Consider the following 20,186-nt stretch of genomic DNA (forward strand, 5'->3'; position numbering starts at 1 on the left):
AACGTCTAATGTCCCAGGGGATTTGAAAGAGCCAGAAAGCAGAAAAATAACCAGTAGCCATAGCCAGACTATGTTTATGGGAACTGAGGGACTGTTGTTTCTACTCTTCTTGTTGAACAAGAGGTGGGCGGTGGCAGGATATTGCTTTGCAGGCTCTGTGTCTGGGGCTGGGGAGGGCAGTTTGGATTTGGAGGAAAGGTTATGGGTGGGCAGAAAGAATTTGTTCCATCTGGGGAAGGACTGAGCAGTTACTACAGGAAGACAGAAGCATGGTGGGAGGTCTGGTACGGGTTATGAGGGAAAGTGGAGGTACTAAAAGGTGGCTGATGGGGAGAGAGAGGGAGAAGGAAGAGGAGAGAGGTCAAAGAAGATAGAAAAAAAACAAGACCAGAAATAGTGCTTTTCCTGGGTCACACCAATGGTCCACCCAGTCCTGTTTAGTCTGACTGGAAACAGAAAGCTTGGAGGAACCATGTGATGGCTGCCCTCCTGGACATTTTTCCTTATGGTTAGGGATGGACCAGCTTGGGCTCTAACTGTCCTTAATAACTAAGGTATTTGTTAAGGGGTTAATATATACAAAGCACTGAGATACAAAGATGTTGGGATTGATGCAATAAGAGAAAATTGGAAAAAGTTCCTGTCCCTCATGGGGCTCTCAGTCTAAGTGGGAGGGAGAACAGATATTTTATCCCCATTTTACAGATGAGATAACTGAGGCACAGAAAAGTTAAGTGACTTGCCCAAGGTCACACAGCTGACAAGTGACAGAGTGAAGATTAGAACCCAGGTCCTCTGACTTCCAAGCCCATGCTCTTCCCACTAGACCATGCTGTTTCTCTCCTGCTTCTCACACTGTTTCTTTGAATCTATTATGAGCTCCTCACTCTTCAATTTGTCTAAACTCTTCTTGAACCTAGAGAAGTAGCATAGCCTAGTGTTTAGAACACAGGGCTGGGAGTCAGAAGGACCTGAGTTCTAATTTCGGCTCTGTCACTTGCCTGCCGTGTGAACTGAGAAAGTCACTTCACTTCTATGTGCCTCAGTTACCTCATCTGTAAAATGGGGATTAAGACTGTAAGCCCTATGTGACACACAGACTGTGTCCAACTTGATTACTTTGTATGGACCCGAGCACTTAGAACACTGCCTAGCCCGTAGTAAGCGCTTAACAAATACCATTTCTCAAAAAAAAAAAACCCAAACCTACTGATATTTTCAACATGGACAACTTCCTGTGCACTCTTGGTGTAAAGAAAAAGAAGAGTGGCCTTTTAGGGATTTGTTTTTTTTTTTTTTTTTTTTTTTTGAAAATTGAAGAGAAAAAGAAAGGGGAAGGTAAAGAAGGGATGAGGTGGCCTTTTCATCTTCTTGCTTGGGATTGTTTAATCAATCAATGATCACTCAGTGTATTGAGTACTTTCTATGTGTAGAGCACTGTATTAAGTGCTTGGGAGAGCGCACTGTGACAGAGTTGGTAGACACATTCCCTGTCCACAGCAAAGAAAGTGATTAGATGGTCCAGGCCCAGGGAAACTGGTGATTGCCAAAGATTGTAACCCAGCTGGGAGACCCCGAACCTCTCTTAGCTCTTTACAAGGCTACCTGAATGACTGTCCATTCCTATCGTTGATTCGATACTGTTTACATTCAGCTTATTTTAACAGGGGGCTCATATCATTGTGACTCCAGAAGATGGCATCTATGGGTGGTCCTTCACCAGGGACACCATCTACCCCTACCTGGAGGACATCCCGGACCCTCAGGTCAATTGGATTCCGTGCACTGACCCCAACAGGTATTAGCTGTGCTATTTGAAATAGATCATCCCAAGTTTAGTTATGAGTAGCTATTCTGGTTTCACAGAATCCATAATAGATGCTATGTGTTGATCGTTGACTCTCTTCTTTCATTTGTTCATTCAATCATATTTATTGAGCACTTACTGTGTGCAGAGTACTGTACTAAGCACTTGGGAAGTACAAGTTGACAACGTATAGAGATGGTCCCTACCCAACAACGGGCTCACAGTCTAGAAGGGGAAGAAGTCAGAGGACCTGGGGTCTAATCCCAGCTTTGGTATTTGTCTGCTTTGTGACCTTGGGCAAATGACTTAACTTCTCTGTCTTTATGGGAACCAGCCTGGCTTAGCGGAACGAGCCTGGGCTTGGGCGTCAGAGGTCGTGGGTTCTAATCCCGGCTCCTCCACTTATCAGCTGTGTCACCTTGGACAAGTCTTCTTTCTGCCTCAGTAACCTCAACTGTAAAATGGGGATTAAAACTGTGTATTTCCCCCACTGCTTAGAACAGTGCTTGGCACATAGTAAGCGCTTAACAAATGCCAGCATTATTAATATTATTATTATTATTATTTCAGTTTCCTCATTTTAAAATAGGAGTTTAGTATTTGATCTCCCTCCTCCTAAAACTGTGATTTCATATGAGACAGGGACTGAGTCCAACCTGATTATCATCTAGTATCTACCCCCAGAACTTAGTACAGTGCTTGGCACATAAGCACTTAACAAGTACCATTAAAAAATAGGTAGAGTTGTTGGGTCTGAATATACAATCTCAGTCCCAGGTTTTGTCCCTCTCGCTCTTTTTTTTTAACCAAGTCAAAGCATGTGTTAGTTTTAGAAGTAGGATGAAGAGGGGAAGAGAAAATATTTCTTGAAAGTATTTATTCACAAACTGAGTATGCTGAGAAAGCATGACATTCAGGTGATGTGCCATGCTATTAGCTGCAAATTGATGAGCTTATGCTTCTTGGCCAGATGGGATGATTTAGGAGATGAATTGGGTGAAACTCAGAAATCTTTGATGACCTTCTCACACATGGCGTCCTTGGTTGACTGCCAGGAGACATTGCCTTCTCCCTAAAGATGACTGATCAAAAAGGTTGCATGGAGGACCTTTTTTTAAAATTTAATAATATTCGTTAAGCATTCTCCATGTTCCAGGCATGTACTAAGCCCTGGGGTAGCTAAAAGGTTGCCAAATTGGACACAGTTCACAGTCTTAACTCCCATTTTACTGATGAGGTAACTGAGGCCCAGAAAAGTTAAGTGACTTCCCTAAGTCACACAGCAAACGAGTTTCAGAGCTGTGATTAGAACCCAGGTGCTCTTACTCCAGGCCCTGCTCTTTCCACTAGGCTACGCTGCTTCCCAAAGGTGTCATCTTGGCTTCTGGTTATAGGCCCTCAATCACCTCAGATCAATCAATCAATCGTATTTATTGAGCACTTACTGTGTGCAGAGTACTGTACTAAGCGCTTGGGATATCACAACTAGATTGCACAGTCAAATTTCATCAGAGCACAACTGTGTCTCCAACACCAAAGCATGTGACCTCAGTCTAGCCTTCCAAATAGTCATAAACCTAAGATAGCTTTGAGTGAAATCCTCAGTCCTACATGAACAGGAAATGCTCAAATGCTAATAGCGATCTGAGAGTTCATTCATTAATTCATTAATTCATTAATTCATTCAATCATATTTATTGAGCGCTTACTGTGTGCAGAGCACTGTACTAAGCGCTTGGGAAGTACAAGTTGGCAACGTATAGAGACGGTCCCTACCCAACAGCGGGCTCACAGTCTAGAAGGGGGAGACAGACAACAAAACAAAACATATTAACAAAATAAAATAAATAGAACAGTAAATATGTACAAGTAAAACAAATAGAGTAATAAATCTGTACAAACATATATACAGGTGCTGTGGGGAGGGGAAGGAGGTAAGGCGTGGGGATGGGGAGGGGAAGAAGTTCTGTTTCGTTGACAAAACTCAGTCACCCATCATGACCCACGTATGTAACGGCCGAACTACCTAAGTGTTTTTCCATCTTTCTGGCTTTAATCTGCTTTACTGTAGAAAATCTCCCACGTGCAACCCAAGTAAAGACAGTACTAAAGTCAGTTTAGAGGACCTATTTAGTGTATTCCATTCCTACATCAATGCACAGAATAAAATGATGAGGTTGGTTTCCATTGAAAATTAAGAAAACCAGATAGAACAAAAATTCAAATAACAATGGAAAGCAGCGGGGCCTAATGGATAAAGCACGGGCCCGAGAGTCAGAAGGATCTGGGTTCTAATCCTGACTCAGCCTCGTGTCAGATGGGTGACCTTGAGCAAGTCACTTTGCTTCTCTGGGCCTAAGTTTCCTCCTCTGTAGAATCGGGATTAAGACTGAGCCCCAAGTGGGACATGGTCTGTGTCCACTCTGACCGTGTCCAACCCAATTAGCTCTTATCTACCCCAGCACTTAGTACAGAGCCTGGCGCATAGTAAGCACTTAACAAATACCATAAACAATACAACTTCCTTCTAGGAATAGATTATTCTTTTTCAAAAAATGTTCCTTTCAATACAACCCACCTGACTCTGCTAGTTGATTGTAGATGCTCCCAGTTCTGTGACTGATGTCATTAATTAGGCTGAGGTTTTCGATGAGAGAGTGAGCACTCCCCAAAGGCATTTGAAAGCTATGGGGGGAATTAAGCCTTTCTGGTGAACTCTGGGGTCAGCCCAAGGGAGCTTCTAAAAGACCATGATTAGCAGCAACAGGGAAGGAGTAGTTGATAAGAGCATGCCATGCTCAGAACCCCAATTTAAGTCACACAGGAGTTGGTGTTTCTTGATATCAGCTCTGGTTGCTACTGCTGTCTCTTCTCCACTCTGTCAATGCAGGACTTAGACTGATGGTGAAGGAGTCTATGCTTCAGTCGGAGGGTAGATAGGTATGAGTGTTTGCCAAGGGAAGCACCACGGCAAAATAGAAAGAGCATGGGCCTAGGAATTAGAGGACCTAGTTTTTAATCCCAGTGCTGCCACTTGTCCGCTATGTGACCATGGACAAGTCATTTAACTTCTCTATGCCTCAGTTACGTTATCTGTAAAATGGGGATTAACACTGAGAGCCCCAAGTGGGACAGGGACTTGTCTGACCCGACAACTTTTTATCTACCCCAGTTCTCAGTACAGTGCCTGGCTCATAGTAAATGCTTAATAATAATTATTGTGGTATTTGTTAAGCACTTACAATGGGCCAGGCACTGTACTAACTGCTGGATGTGCATATAAGTAATAGGATGTGGATATAATCATGTATATATGTGTATGTCTATGTATATGCATATATGTATATGTGTATATTATATGTAATATAATAAAGTGCATAGAAGTAATGATATGCATATAGCTATAATTCTATTTATTCTGATGGTTTTGACGACTGTCTACATGTTTTGTTTTGTTTGTCTCCCCCTTCTAGACTGTGAGCCCGTTGTTGGGTAGGGACTGTCTCTATATGTTGCCAACTTGTACTTCCCAAGTGTTTAGTACAGTGCTGTGCACAGAGTAAGCGCTCAATAAATACAATTGAATGAATGAATGAATGAATGAATGGAGTGGATACACGCAAATCGGGTTGGGACACAGTCCCTGTCCCACGTGGGGCTCAGAGTCTCAACAAATACCATCATTGTTATTTTTGAAAAGTGCAAAAAAGGGAAGCGTAGGATTCACAGATTGTAGGGTAGGGAGAGGGCAGTGCTTCAACAGAATCTTGTACACTGTAGGAGTCAGTTTTTGGAAAAAAAAAGAAAACAAAAATCAAAAAGAATTGAAAACCCCACAATTCAGAAATCAAAATTGTTTCCCTAATTTGTTGCCAGTAGGAGACAGCAAAGTACAGTGTACTGATTCATTGGAGAATTGAAGAGACTTTCTCCTCTGAAAATAGTTTCGCCTCATTTGGTGTCGTAACAAGCAATGGACTAATTGCTTTAAACTTATTTAAGTTCTGTTAGTTCTTTACCTAGAATTTTTATGGGGTGTTTCTGAAAGAATGAATGTTGTGCTGGCCTTCACTGAGAAATGCATCTCAAATGTGTGATGAGGAAGTTATGCTGATCATAAAAAAAGCCTAGATTTACCATTCCACTTGGATTACCATCTCCCCTTTCACAACAAATTCCATCTCCTTCCAATCTCTGGCCACTCTAGGGGCATGTGATTGAGGCCCATTCCAATTTAATGTATTCCGTGGATCTGGGAATTTGTTAGGGATGAGCAAGGATTGGGTTTTTGAGTACTTGATTTGAACTTTAGGTTAATTAATTAATTAATTCATTCAATCGTATTTATTGAGCACTCACTGTGTGCAGAGCACTGTACTAAGCACTTGGGAAGTACAAGTTGGCAACATATAGAGATGGTCCCTACCCAACAACGGGCTCACAGTCTAGAAGGGAGAGACAGACAATATTTTCCTCAGTAAGTGAGATCCCCATCCCTCCCTGACCACTATGAAGGAAAATCTCTGAACAGATACTCACTCTGCAGGGGAAGTCACCAAGAATTTACTTGAGGTGAAACAAAATGTTGAAAACTTTGCTTCCCATTTCTGCTCTCCCTCTGCTGACTCTGCTAGGTACAACTGAGTGGGATCAGCAGCTCCATGGGCAATGTCTGCCATGGTTTCTACCTGCCCACTTTTGAAGGGGAACAGTGCTTTGCATATAGTAAGCGCTTAATAAATGCCATCATTATTAAGGAGTGGCCTGATACACACCCTCCCTCCTCCTCCCAAGAACTGCTAACATTAAACTCTCCCACTCCCTTCATTTGAGGATGATCTATATACCCCACCTTTTCAAATACCCCTACCCACCTGGGCTACTCCTCCCCAGGATGCATCCCCTTCCAAAGAAAATCTCTTCCCTTCTTCTCTCTTCCTCCCATTTTATCTTATCTGCCACTGGGGTACAACTGCCTTGGAATAATAATAATAATAATAATGGCATTTGTTAACCACTTACTATGTGCAAAGCACTGTTCTAAGCGCTCAGGGGATACAAGATGTTCAGGTTGTGCCACGTGGGGCTCACGATCTTAATCCCCATTTTACAGATGAGGGAACTGAGGCTCAGAGAAGTTAGGTGATTTACCCAAAGTCACACAGCTGACAAGTGGTGGAGCCGGGATTAGAACCCATGAGCTCTAACTCCCAAGCCCATGCTCTTTCCACTGAGCCACGGGAATGTTCCCTCCCTTATCTCCCCACAGAGACCGTCTGGCCACATCACTGCATTGACCATCCTTTCGAGAACACTGTAAATTCTTTGTGGGCAGGGATCTTGTCTACCAACTCGATTATACTCTTCCAAGCTTTTAGAATAGTGTTCTGCACACAATTAGTGCTCAATAAATGCCTCCCTTCCTTGCATTATTACAGCCAGGGGGTGTTTAATGAATACCATTTCCATTCGATTCTTAACTCCAGTAAATTTGCTTTGAGGAATCCATGGTGTGTCTTTTTGTCTACTGCGCTCTGCCTTATTCATGCATCTACCACCACGAATAAGATTTGGACACACACCAGTGCAGGAACGACTGAGCTGCCTCGCCAAGAACCACTCCATCTACGTGGTGGCCAACATGGGAGACAAGAAGCCGTGTAACGCCACTGACTCCCAGTGCCCCGGGGACGGCCGATACCAGTACAACACCAACGTGGTCTTTGGTGCAGATGGGAAGCTAGTGGCACGTTACCACAAGGTGAGGAATCACTTTGGGAAGCAGTATGGCATCATGAATAGAGCACAGGCCCGGGAGTCAGAAGGGTTCTAATCCTGGCTCTGCCACTTGTCTGCTGTGTGACCTTGGGCAAGTCACTTCACTTCTCTGGGCCTCAGTTACCTCATCTGTAAAATGGAGATTGAGACTGTGAGCCCCATGTGGGACAGGGACTGTGTCCAACCCAATTTGCTTGTAACCACCCCAGTGCTTTGTACAGTTCCTGGCACATAGTAAGCACTTTACAAATGCCATCATTATTATTATTATTATTTTGAGTCAGTACCTATTCCAGCGTTTAGTACAGTGCCTGGCACATAGTAAGTGGGTAACAGTTACCTTAACATAACCATATACATATTAGTACATTTGTGAGTTCCACACGGTTTGGAGTGATAGAATAAACAATAGTTGTGGTTTTATGGTGTTTGTTAAGTGCTTGCTATATGCCAGGCACTGTACTAAGTGCTGGGGTAGGTACAAGGTAATAAGCACATAATAAGTGCTTAATAAGAACAGTAATTGATTAACTAATTAACTCTAATAATCAGTGGCAGAAGGCCAGAGTTGGGACAAGAACCATCAAGATAATGGAAATAGGCACCTAGCCTGGGTGTGTGAACAATGCCCATTCCCAGGGCTGTGGAGTTCAAAGCGTTGAATTCTATACCATAAAGTTACCATGAAAAAGCCTGTTTGACAGACACCCTAAAACTCAAAGTCACCTTATAAATGGATCTGTTGTAAAAGCAGAAGAAATAATTGTTGTTAAACCCTTACTGGATGAAGAGTACTAAGCACTGGAAAATGAAACACTTGAAGAAATTAAAAATGGTCCCTAGCCATAGGGAAGCTCACCATCTATTCATTCATTCATTCAATCGTACTTATTGAGCGCTTACTGTGTGCAGAGCACTGTACTAAGCGCTTGGGAATGACAAGTTTTTATCTACAGATAAAAAAGGGAAGAAGGGCTAGGTGAAAGACACTTAGGGAGAGATGAAACAAGAACACTAAGAAAACATAGAGACAAAAGCAAAGCTCTATTGAATACTGTCAATAGAGGAGCAGAATTTCAGGCTCCATGTGGCACAGAGTCCACCTTCACAACCATGGCCACGGTGACCTCTAAGGCAACAGCTGCCCCAGTCTTTCCAGGGTTTTGTGGAGGCAGTGGCAGGCTGTGGTTGCTTTTCTCTGTCCTCTGGGGTAGTGGAAAGCAGGTGGGGATTGTAGGTCCCTTGGTGTTGCAGAAGAGAGCCTGTGTGGAATCCCGAGGGCAGGGTGGTAGTCAGCTAAAAGGGGACGCTGAAGGCCCTGGGAGCCGTGATGGTGAGCGACAGACAATGCGAGGATTTGTGCAGTCATCAGGGAGAGAGAGGCCTGTAAGTATCAATCAGTCAATAGCACTTATCAAGGATCTCCTATAGCTGAACACTACTATACTAGGAGCATGGGAGAGAATAATAGAGGTAAAAGAGACAATCCCTAAGCCCAAGGAGTGTCTAAGGTTTTTTTCTACATTGGCCAATTATGAAGATCATTCAGGTGAAAAAAGGCAACACATTTTGACCTTAATTAACTGGTTATTTCAAGAAAAAGAAATACTTTCTCTTGTCCCATAATAATAATAATAATAATAATAATAATAATAATGGCATTTATTAAGCACTTACTATGTGCAAAGCACTGTTCTAAGCGCTGGGGAGGTTACAAGGTGATCAGGTTGTCCCACGTGGGGCTCACAGTCTTAATCCCCATTTTACAGATGAGGGAACTGAGGCACAGAGAAGTGAAGTGACTTGCCTAAAGTCACACAGCTGACAATTGGCAGAGCCGGGATTTGAACCCCTGACCTCTGACTCCAAAGCCCGGGCTCTTTCCCCTGAGCCATGCTGCTTCCCCATATCCCCATCTGGATATGATAACAGAAACCCTTTCTTTCATTGGAGATTCATTCATTCATTCATTCGATCATATTTATTGAGCACTTGTGTGCAGAGCACTGTACTAAGCACTTGGAAAGTAGATGTAGAAGTCATTGTAGATCTCATCCAAGTGCTTAATAGGGTGATATATTCAGTTCATTTTCTTAATTTTCTCCCTCATTCCCTCAGCAACACCTCTTTCTCAACGAAGATCAGTTTGACACTCCCAAGGAGCCAGAGTTTGTGACGTTCAACACATCTTTTGGAAAATTTGGCCTTTTTACCTGCTTTGATGTCCTCTTCCATGACCCGGCAGTGGCTCTGGTGAGCAGATTTCAGGTGGACACGGTGCTGTTCCCGACAGCCTGGATGAATGTCCTGCCACTCTTTTCTGCGGTGGAATTTCACTCAGCTTGGGCAATGGGGATGGGAGTCAATTTTCTGGCTTCCAATACCCATAATACCAGTAACCGTATGACAGGTAACTAACCATCAGTCTTAAAAATGGAAGTTTATGGATTTGGTGTTGTGATGGTATAGCATTACCGCAGTTGATAATAATAACAATAATAATGGCATTTATTAAGTGCTTACTATGTGCAAAGCACTGTTCTAAACACTGGGGAGGTTACAAGGTGATCAGGTTGTCCCAAGGGGGGGGCTCACATTCTTAATCCCCATTTTACAGATGAAGTAACTGAGGCACTGAGAAGTTAAGTGACTTGCCCAAAGTCACATAGCTGACAATTGGCAGAGCCGGGATTTGAACCCATGACCTCTGACTCCAAAACCCATGCTCTTTCCACTGAGCCACCCTGCTTGATGGATTACAACATGCTTGTTCATGAGAAAAACCGTTCTACAATCCGCTGTGGCTTGTTGAAGAATGGTTGAAGAATGAAGGGTACAGAAGGGTAAAAAAGTACTATAAGGGTACCAGAAGTATGAGGGTTCCAGAAAGGTACAAGACTGGGGAAAGGCATTAACAGGAAAAGGGTATTAACAGGCGGATGCAACTCTCATATTGTCCCCAGACACATCTAGCCTTCAAAAAAGGAATACATTTTGGGGAATTGTTACCTACTTTTTTCCAGGCAAAACTTGCCTTTTTTTCTAGCCTGTTTGTCTTCAGTTAATAAACTGAAAAATATAGAGACTATGTTACAGTATTTTTGAAATCGCAGTCTGAAAATTCCATTTTGGAGTTGATACAGTCTTATCTTAAATCTTGAGTTACAAGAACCTAAAAATCTAAACGATTCCCTTCCTGGGTTAGGCCAATGTTCCAATGTTGAGAAGCAGCATGGCTCAGTGGAAAGAGCCCGGGCTTGGGAGTCAGAGGTCATGGATTCTAATCCCGGCACTGCCACTTGTCAGCTGTGTGACTTCGGGCACGTCACTTAACTTCTCTGTGTAAAATGGGGATTAAAACTGTGAGCTCCATGTGGGACAACCTGATTACCTTGTGTCTACCCTAGCACTTAGAACACTACTTGGCACATAGTAAGCACTTAACAAATACCATAATTATTATTATTATGCACTCACAAAAGACCATTGATTGATAGATTGATTATCCTGCCTCTGCCAGTGGTAATGGAACACTTGGGAAGAACTGGGTGACAGTTTCCCTCCTTGACATGTATCATTTACATCCCTAATTTCCGCTTTCATAGTCCATTATATATCACTCATTATTCAATTTATCCAGACCCCTCAAGCAAACTGATAATTTGGGTCTACACAACTTGTTGTAGTAATTCTCCCCATGCCACCTACTGTGCAAAGAAATGTTTTCTTTCATTTGCTTTGAACAAATGCCTTCCTTTACATCTCACTGTAGGAACTGGACTACAATAATTAATTCCTTGTGGTAACCACCTTCAAGCTCTGGGAAAATTCCATCACGTCCCCTCTCAGCCTGGGCCTTTCCAGAATGAAAGGTCATAGTTCTCCTCGGTTTAGTTTCTGTTTTGTGAACTTGACCGTAGTGATACCCTGTTATAACACGCTTAGCTTTCTTTCAAAGTAGTGTTAGGGTTAAATTTTAATGCCAGTATTTCTTACAGAAACCTCTCATTTGGAGATGAATCTGAAGAATTTACCTTGGATATAATAAGCTTTCTTCCACTCCTCAACTTTTGAAATATTTTAGCTGATTTGAGTAGAGTGAGGAAACTTCCTTTCAATTTAACAATAGGTCATAACACACCTCTTTAGCATAGATAACTGCAGATTTCTGGTATATTAGTATGGGGTGCCTTTTGCTGAAATGGTTGTGCAAATTAATGTTTTGAAAATTAAGAATTTGCACACGTTCACATGGAAATGTTGAATTCAAGATCTTTAATGTACAGATTCATTTGCTATTTGATCATTTATCCATAATGGTGTTCTTTGTACTGCTTCAAAAACACATTACAGGAGAAGCAGCTTGGCATAGTGGAGAGAGCACAGGCCTTGAGTCAGAAACCATGGGTTCTAATCCCAGCTCCACCACTTGTCTGCTGTGTGACCTTGGGCAGGTCACTTTACTTCTCTGTGCCTCAGTTACCTCATCTGTAAAATGGGGATTGAGACTGTGAACCCCACATGGAACAGAAACCGTATCCAACCCCATTTGCCTGTAGCCACCCCAGAACTTAGCACATAGTAAGCGCTTAACAAATATCACCATTATTATTTACATTGCTTGGGTCAATTTTTTTGACCTTGGAAATGCATGAATGTGCTTTACATTTTTCCTATAGGAAACTCTACTTTGTTTAGTACTCTCTTGAGTCCTAAGCAAACATTCTATTAAGCACTCTATTTTCGTGGAACCAATTCAGAGTTTTAACTGGGATATAGCTGAACATAGCTTGTTAGTAAATACAGTTTGTTAGTAAATATCTCTTTCTTTCTTGTCCTCTCTGCTATCCATGTATCCTTAACATCTCCTACTCAACTGAATGCAATATAGGTGGCAGCATGGCCTAGTGGACAAAGCATAAGTCTGGGCATCAGAAGGACCTGGCTCCTAATTCCAGTTCTACCAGTTTTTTGCTGTATGACCGTAGGCAAGTCACTTAACTTCTCTGAGCTTCAGTTACCTCATCTGTAAACTGGGGATTGAGACTATAAGCCCTTTATGGGTGGGATAGGGACCGTGTCCAACCTCATTATCTTGTATCTACCCCAGTGCTTAGTACAATTGTACATAGTAAGCTCTTAACAGATACCATAAAAAATAGGCAAATAGACATTGCTTAGGTAATCTCTGCTTTTTGATTTACTGAAGGTTTAACTTTCCTTCCTTAATAAGATGTAAGTTTTTCCATGTTGAGGGCAATTTATAAAAGTAGAGCTTGATGTCAAACGTACCTTCAAAATCAAATGAAAACCTCTTTATAGGCCAGAGCAAGGGAAATAGTATATGCAGTGTTAGGTTGGCTTAGGCCAAGAAAAATTTCCTATAGGGAATGCATAATTGTTAATGGCATTTCATAAACTCTCAGACATGTTTGCGTTAATGGCCCAGGATTAGCCTCCCCATAATACTCAAGAGAGTACGAAACATTAAACTGGGGATCATTTCCCTTTCTTTTTCACTGCCACCCCCCGGGACAGGTGTTTTTGACACCAGTTTTTGGGGTTGGGTGTCTAAACAAAGTCAGAGTCACGATAATCGTGCAATCCTTGGCTTCGCTTCAGCTAAATAGAATTGTCCTTTGGTTCAGAATTGTCCCTCTAGACTGTAAGCTTGTTGAGGACACTTTGCTATTTTTTTGTGGCATTTGTTAAGCACTCACTAAATGCTGGGTACTTTACTAAGTCCTGGGATAGATATAAGATATAAGGTTGGACACAGTCCATGTCCCACATGGGGCTCACAATCTTAATCCCCAATTTACAACTGAGGTAACTGAGATCCAGAGAAGTTAAGTGACTTGTCCAAGGTCTCACAGCAGACGAGTGGTAGAGCCAGGATTGTAACCCAGGTCCTTCTGACTCCCAGGCATTTGCTCTATCCATTAGCCCACACTGCTTCTCAGCTCTTCAGGATAAACCTTGATCAGGAACTAAGGTCAAGAGGGGAAAGGTAAAACCTACCACCAGCAGGCATGTGCACTTGAGTTGTTTTTTGCAGTAGTGGTGACAGTTTCCCTTGAGCAATCAACACTCTCTTGCATGGTCCCTTTGTGCATGGGTACGGAATAGGTGCAGTCTCTGTTCACAGAACTGAACATTTTCTGAGACCTCACCAACAGCAGGAAGCACTCTGGTCATCCTTTTTGTAAGCCATCTTTGAGTCTTCTGCTCAGAATGGCCTAGTTACGATCCAAGAGGTCCTTAGCACGTTCTAGACTGGAAATTGGGTGGGGGTGGGGGTGGGGGAAGCAGAATGAAATTAAAGAACAACAAACTGTACATCAAAAAAATCAACTCTCTAGACCTAAACTTCAGCAGAATGTTCCTAGAGAAGCTTATCTTCTTGACAGGATATGATCTGAATCTATGAAAAAGCCCGGAACTGTTTTTATTTGTTTATTTCTTTTGTAATAGTGTTCGTTAACTGTTCACTGTGTGTTAGGTACTGTATTAAGCCCTGGGGTAGACTGTAGACTGTAAGCTCATTGTGGCATGCGAAGATGTCTACCAACTCTTAGAGAAGCAGTGTGGGTCAGTGGAAAGAGCATGGGCTTGTGAGTCAGAAGACATGGGTTTGAATTCCGCTCTGCCACTTGTCAGCTGTGTGACCTTGGACAAACCACTCAACTTCTCTGTGCCTCATTTCCCTCATCTGTAAAATGGGGATGAAGACTGTGAGCCCCACGTGTGACAATCTGATCACCTTGTATCCCCCCAAGTGCTTAGAACAGTGCTTCGCACATAATAGGCGCTTAACAAGTACCATAAAAAACTCTGTTATACTGTTATATTGTACTCTCCCCAGTGCTCAGTACAGCAGTACACAGTAAGCAGTCAATAAATATGATCAACTGATACAAGATAATCAGGTTGGACATTGTCCCTGCCCCACATAGGGCTCACAGTTTTAACCCCCATTTTACAAATGAGGTAGCTGAGACACAGAGAAGTGACTTGCCCAAGGTCACACAGCAGACAGAGGCAAAGCAGGAATCAGAACTCATGTCTTCTGACTTTCAGGCCTGTGTTCTTTCCAATAGGTCACACTGCTTCTCACTAAACAATAAACAGGAAAGACTGACATTCTCATAAGAACATAAGGACAGAAGCGTGAAGTTGGTTCAGTGCCCCACTCTGTCCAAAACGCTGTCTTTAAGAGTAACAACTTACAGAATTTGGAGGAAAAATGTGATGGTTTCCTACCCTGAGAGTGATCCTTCCAACTTTGGGTAGTTCTCTAGAATCTAAATTTTTCTATCAGTAATCAATCACAAACATATCATGCATAGATCTGCTGCCTTATATGATAAAGAATTGAAAACACACCCAATCACTTCAGTAACAGAAATTGATCCAATTAAGATATTTTTTGAGTCCCTTTATGGTAGTATCAATACTTAAAATTATGGAGAGCTTCAGAAATAAATATTTTTAAAAATGTGAAGAGAAGAAAAATTGCATCCCTCAGCTGAAGGTTATTCAAAAACTGGATCAGTTAAAAAAAAGAGCTGGAATTCCACTGGCCACTTGAGAGTCCTTTTGTAATAATAATAATGATGGTATTGGTTAAGTGCTTACTGTGTGCCAAAGCATTGTTCTATGCACTGCGGGGGGGGATACAAGCTAATCAAGTTGTCCCAGTTGGGGTTCACAATCTTAATCCCCATTTTACTGATGAGAGAACTGAGGATCAGAGAAGTTAAGTGACTTTTCCAAAGTCACACAGCTGACAAGTGGCAGAGCCGGGATTAGGAACCCATGACCTCTGACTCCCAAGCCTGAGCTCTTTCCATTGAGCCACATAAGTTATCCTTCTTCCTCCTGTAAAATTTCAATCTAGCAAAATTGTTCTTAAGGCAAATTGGTAAATGTGAGACAAGCAAGCCTAAAGTAAAGGGAATGGTGACAAAATGTAAAACATATTACCCTGGGATATTATTTTTAATTGATAACACTGAAGCATGTGGTGGAACAGGCCTACTCTCTGCCTTCATTATGGCGAGGCTTCAATGCTGAGGGAACACTGTTGATTTATACAGTTCCTAACCCTCCTAGCTGTAAGTAGTACAGCTATGAGCCACTGAAATAAATAATTATAGATCTGGTATTTGTTAATTGCTTACTAAGTGCCAAGCACTGTACCAAGTGATACAAGATTATCAGGTCCCACATAGGGCTCACAATCTAAGTAAGAGGAAGAACAGGTATTGAATCCCCATTTTGTAGATGAGGGAACTGAGTCACAGAGATTACATGATTTGCCCACTGAAATAAACTTAGTTCCTGTTGCCTGAAGTACATTTAGTACTAAGAAAAAAAATTCTAAAAAAACCCAAAAAAAACCTAGCTGCTGTAAATCCAATGGGGCTGAATTCCTTCCCTGGCTTTCCCCAAAACAAGGCTGGTGTTCTTGGCATGTGGCTAATATTAAACCTTTCACCCCTTGTTGATGTTCTGTGAAATTTCCTCGGGGAATGCAACTTTAGGGAGGCAGAATTGTGAAAAGTGGGGATGTGCAAACGAGCTAGAGTTTCACTGAAATAATTTGCCAGCTGAGAAATGATCACAAGAAACTTGCCCAGATCGAAAAAGAAAAGAGTGTGTGCTTAAATCTGTGCTAAAGAATCCTAGGAGTGAGTGTACACAATCATTTTCTCCTTGAATACTAAGTCTGGCCTGGCACACGGATAGTTAGTTGGTGATGTCGATACTGTAATACCAAGAAAGAGAACTAAAACTGTACAACAACTTTACTTTTGCTGTTAAAAAAAAATGACTTCGTGTTTGTCATTGGCAGGCAGTGGTATCTACGCCCCAGATTCTCCCAAGGTCTACCATTATGACATGAAAACAGAGAATGGAAAACTCCTCGTTTCAGAACTGGCCTCACATCCCCGCCTCTCCCCCACTTACCCACTGGCAGTGAATTGGAGCGCCTACGCCAGCAGTGTGGAATCGTTCCCTGTGGAGCAGAAAGAATTTAAAGCCCCTCTTTTTTTTGACATGTTCACATTCAGGGAACTTGCCAAAGACACAGGAAATTACACAGTGTGTCAGAAAGACCTCTGCTGTCATCTAAGCTACAAGATGGCAGAGAAGAGAACAGACGAAGTCTACGCTCTTGGTGCTTTTGATGGGCTTCACACCGTTGAAGGGCAATATTATCTGCAGGTGATGTTTCTTCCTATCGGGGGCCTGGATTGGAGGCAGAGTAGTTTGAGACGTGGCAATATCACTTTTCTATTAGATGGCTTTCACCGCTCTGAAATCTGCCAGCATTTTGTTGGTAAGGAAGTCTCAAAGAGGATATGGAACTGCAATACTCTCCCCAGTTTCACCCACACTAATCAGTGCTATCTCCTTAGACTGTTGGCCTCTGGGTCTACTCTTGTGTTGGCTCCTGCCTGGCCTGAGAGTACCCAGACCCAGGTGTAAAAGTATAAACCTCGTCTCTGGGATGGGGTGCCGTCCCACACATGGGTGGGGTTGTGCATGTGAGCCCACTGTTGGGTAGGGACTGTCTCTATATGTTGCCAATTTGTACTTCCCAAGCGCTTAGTACAGTGCTCTGCACACAGTAAGCGCTCAATAAATACGATTGATGATGATGTGTTGTTGCCCCAGAGGCTGTTGGGAGTTGTAACGGTCCCAGAAGCAGTCAGGCAGATGTGACTGACAGTGCTCCTGTCTCTAAGCCCCAGCCAGGAGGCCCTAAATGCCTGAAACAAGGGGAGGCAGAGCAAAGGGATCCATTCATTCATTCAGTCATATTCATAGGCTCTGAAATTTGTCAGCTGTGTGATCTTGGGCAAGTCATTCAGCTCAGCTTCTCTGTGCCTGGAAAATGGATTTCATACTACGAACCCCATGTGGGACATGAACATAGATTAGTTTGTATCTACCCCAGCACTTAGTACAATGCCTGGCACATAATAAGCACTTAAATATGACTGAATGAATGAACAAATACTATTAATAAATAAAGGATGCTGTACATACATGCGATGGGTGAGGGGAAGGGGCATGAGTATCTTTGTGCAGAGCTGATGCAAAAATGCTGAAGTAAGTGACAGTGGGGAGGCAGGGGGAATATGATAGGGGAGCAGCATGGCCTGCTGGAAAGAGCACAGGTCTGAGAGTCAGAGGACCTGGGTTCAAATCCTGTCTCCACCCGTGGCTCAGTGGAAAGAGTCAGAGGTCAGGGATTCAAATCTTGGCTCTGCCAATTGTCATCTGTGTGACTTTGGGCAAGCCACTTAACTTCTCTGTGCCTCAGTGACCTCCTCTGTAAAATGGGGATTAAGACTGTGAGCCCCCCGTGGGACAACCTGATCACCTTGTAACCTCCCCAGAGCTTAGAACAGTGCTTTGCACATAGTAAGTGCTTAATAAATGCCATTATTATTATTATTGTTTGCTGTGTGACCTGGGGCAAGTCACTTAATTTCTCTGTTCCTCAGCTATCTCATCTGTAAAATGGGGATTAGCACTGTGAGCCCCACATGGGATCTGGTCCATGTCCAACCTGACTAGCTTGAATCTACTCCAGCTCTTAGCACAGTGCCTGGCACACAGTAAGTGCTTAACAAATACCATAACGAATAGGGTGGATAGGAAGGAGTTATCAGGGATGTACTCCTGGAGGAGCTATAATTTCAGAAGGATCTTGAGGATGGGGAGAGCAGTGGTCTCTGAGATGGGGAAGATGTTTCGAGTGGAAGGTAGGGCATGAGGAGGGCTCTTTGTGGGCAGGAATCTCGTCTACCAACTCGATTATATTGTATTCTCCCAAGAGCTTAGTACCATGCTGTGCATACAGTAAGCACTCAGTAAGTACCATCGATTGATTGATTGATCGATTGCTGCACTTTCAGTTACCTATTTGCTTGTTGTGCCAGAAGGAACATGATGCGGGGCAAGCACTGTCCCAAGCACTGGGGTAGAGACAACCCAATCAAATTGGATACAGTCCATGTCCCACATGGGGCTCACAGTCTCAATCCCCATTTTTCAGATGGGGCAACTGAGTTACAGAGAAGTGAAATGACTTGCCCAAGGTCACAAAGCAGGCAAGTGTAATCACTTGTTCCTTTGTGCTAGCTCTCAATCTAGAAGTCTTTGTGACTGAATTGAGGCTCATCTGTTGTTTGTCCTGTTACACTTTATCATTGCATATTTAATATTTAGCCTTTTAGTATTTATATTTATTCTCATATTTGCTTGGTGTCTACTTATCTTTCCCATTAGATTGCAAGCTTCTTGAGGGCAGGCATTGTAGACTTATAGGTCTTATGTATATCCCCATGTACCTAATTCAGAGCTCTCCATCCTGTAAATAATCAATATTTGGTAGTGGGCTGACTTCCTACCTGGTTTCTAGGAACACAATAGCTTTTTTGTTATACACTATTCAGAATGGCCTGAAAAACACACTAGTTACCACTTTTATTTTATTTTTGCCGATTGGAGCCCAGACTGGGAATGATATTGTAAATTAGCTGAAATCTATCAAGATATTTTTTATGTTTTTCCAACTGCTGGGCAGTATACCTGTGATTGACACAGTGCTAAAGTAGATTTTATAAAAGTTGAATTGTAAGAAGTGACAGAATCTGAAGTTCTCAGGAGGTTAATGGCCTTCACTTTAATGTTTTCTTTTGTGGCAGAAGTTGGTGTGGAAAGGGGGAGAGCAGACTTAATTGTGGTATTTGGTATTTGTGAAGCATTTGCTATGTGCCAGGCACCGTATTAAAGCACTGGGGTATATACAAGAAAATTGATTTAAACACACTCTCTGTCTCACCTAGGGCTCACAGTCTTGATCCCCATTTTCTCAGAGAAGTTGCCAGAGAGACTTGTCTGAGGCCACACAGAATGAGGGGAAGTTAATATACTTACCTAGAAAAGAACCAAGTAAATTTTCCAAAGGTGGGGAAAAAACATGATTGTTTAATCTTGTTAAACTAATTGTTTTGGGCACCTTTTCTCTAGGTATGCACTGTGGTAAAGTGTAAAACTACCAGCTTGAAAACTTGCGGGGAACCAGTGGAAACTGCTCTGACCAATTTTGAAATGGTATCCTTAAGTGGCACGTTTGGGACTCCGTATGTCTTCCCGGAGGTTTTGCTAAGCGGTATCCAGCTTGCCCCAGGAGAATTTCAGGTAGAAAAATGTCCTGGATGTTCCTGATCATTTACCCAGGGAAAGAAAAGACAACAAAGTTTCAGGAGCAAAACCAAAATTGGGTTCTCCTTCAGAATTTGGAAGCTGGTCAGTGAGGATTCAGGTGCTCGGGAGAGAGGAATTAGGAAAAATGAGTTCAAAGAAGAAGACAAAATCAAGCCTAACTTTAACAGATGACAACAATTTAATTTGTTGCAGACCCATTGGGAAACAAAATGAAAATAAAAATTAAGGGTGGGAATTTTATCAACGGAGGAACATCTGAGCGGGTAGGGACCATCTCTATGTGTTGCCAACTTGTACTTCCCAAGTGCTTAGTACAGTGCTCTGCACACAGTAAGCGCTCAATAAATACAAT

At 42.5% G+C, this 20,186-nt stretch overlaps 1 protein-coding gene across 3 annotated transcripts in view; it reads left to right on the top strand.

Moving 5' to 3' along the window:
- Positions 1-20,186, top strand: part of VNN1 (vanin 1) — a 30,498-nt gene that overhangs the window by 7,161 nt on the left and 3,151 nt on the right. The window contains exons 3-7 of one of the 3 annotated variants that reach the window (XM_038767481.1): positions 1,668-1,798; positions 7,376-7,568; positions 9,704-9,995; positions 16,443-16,816; positions 19,637-19,807. In XM_038767481.1, coding sequence (XP_038623409.1) covers positions 1,668-1,798; positions 7,376-7,568; positions 9,704-9,995; positions 16,443-16,816; positions 19,637-19,807 — 1,161 coding nt within the window. Of the gene's footprint in view, positions 1-1,654; positions 1,799-7,308; positions 7,569-9,703; positions 9,996-16,442; positions 16,817-19,636; positions 19,808-20,186 lie in introns of all 3 variants that reach the window. The other 2 variants (XM_038767489.1, XM_038767498.1) reach the window with 2 other exon arrangements.

Source organism: Tachyglossus aculeatus, chromosome 2, assembly GCF_015852505.1.
Source record: "Tachyglossus aculeatus isolate mTacAcu1 chromosome 2, mTacAcu1.pri, whole genome shotgun sequence".
Classification (NCBI taxonomy): Eukaryota; Metazoa; Chordata; class Mammalia; order Monotremata; family Tachyglossidae; genus Tachyglossus; species Tachyglossus aculeatus.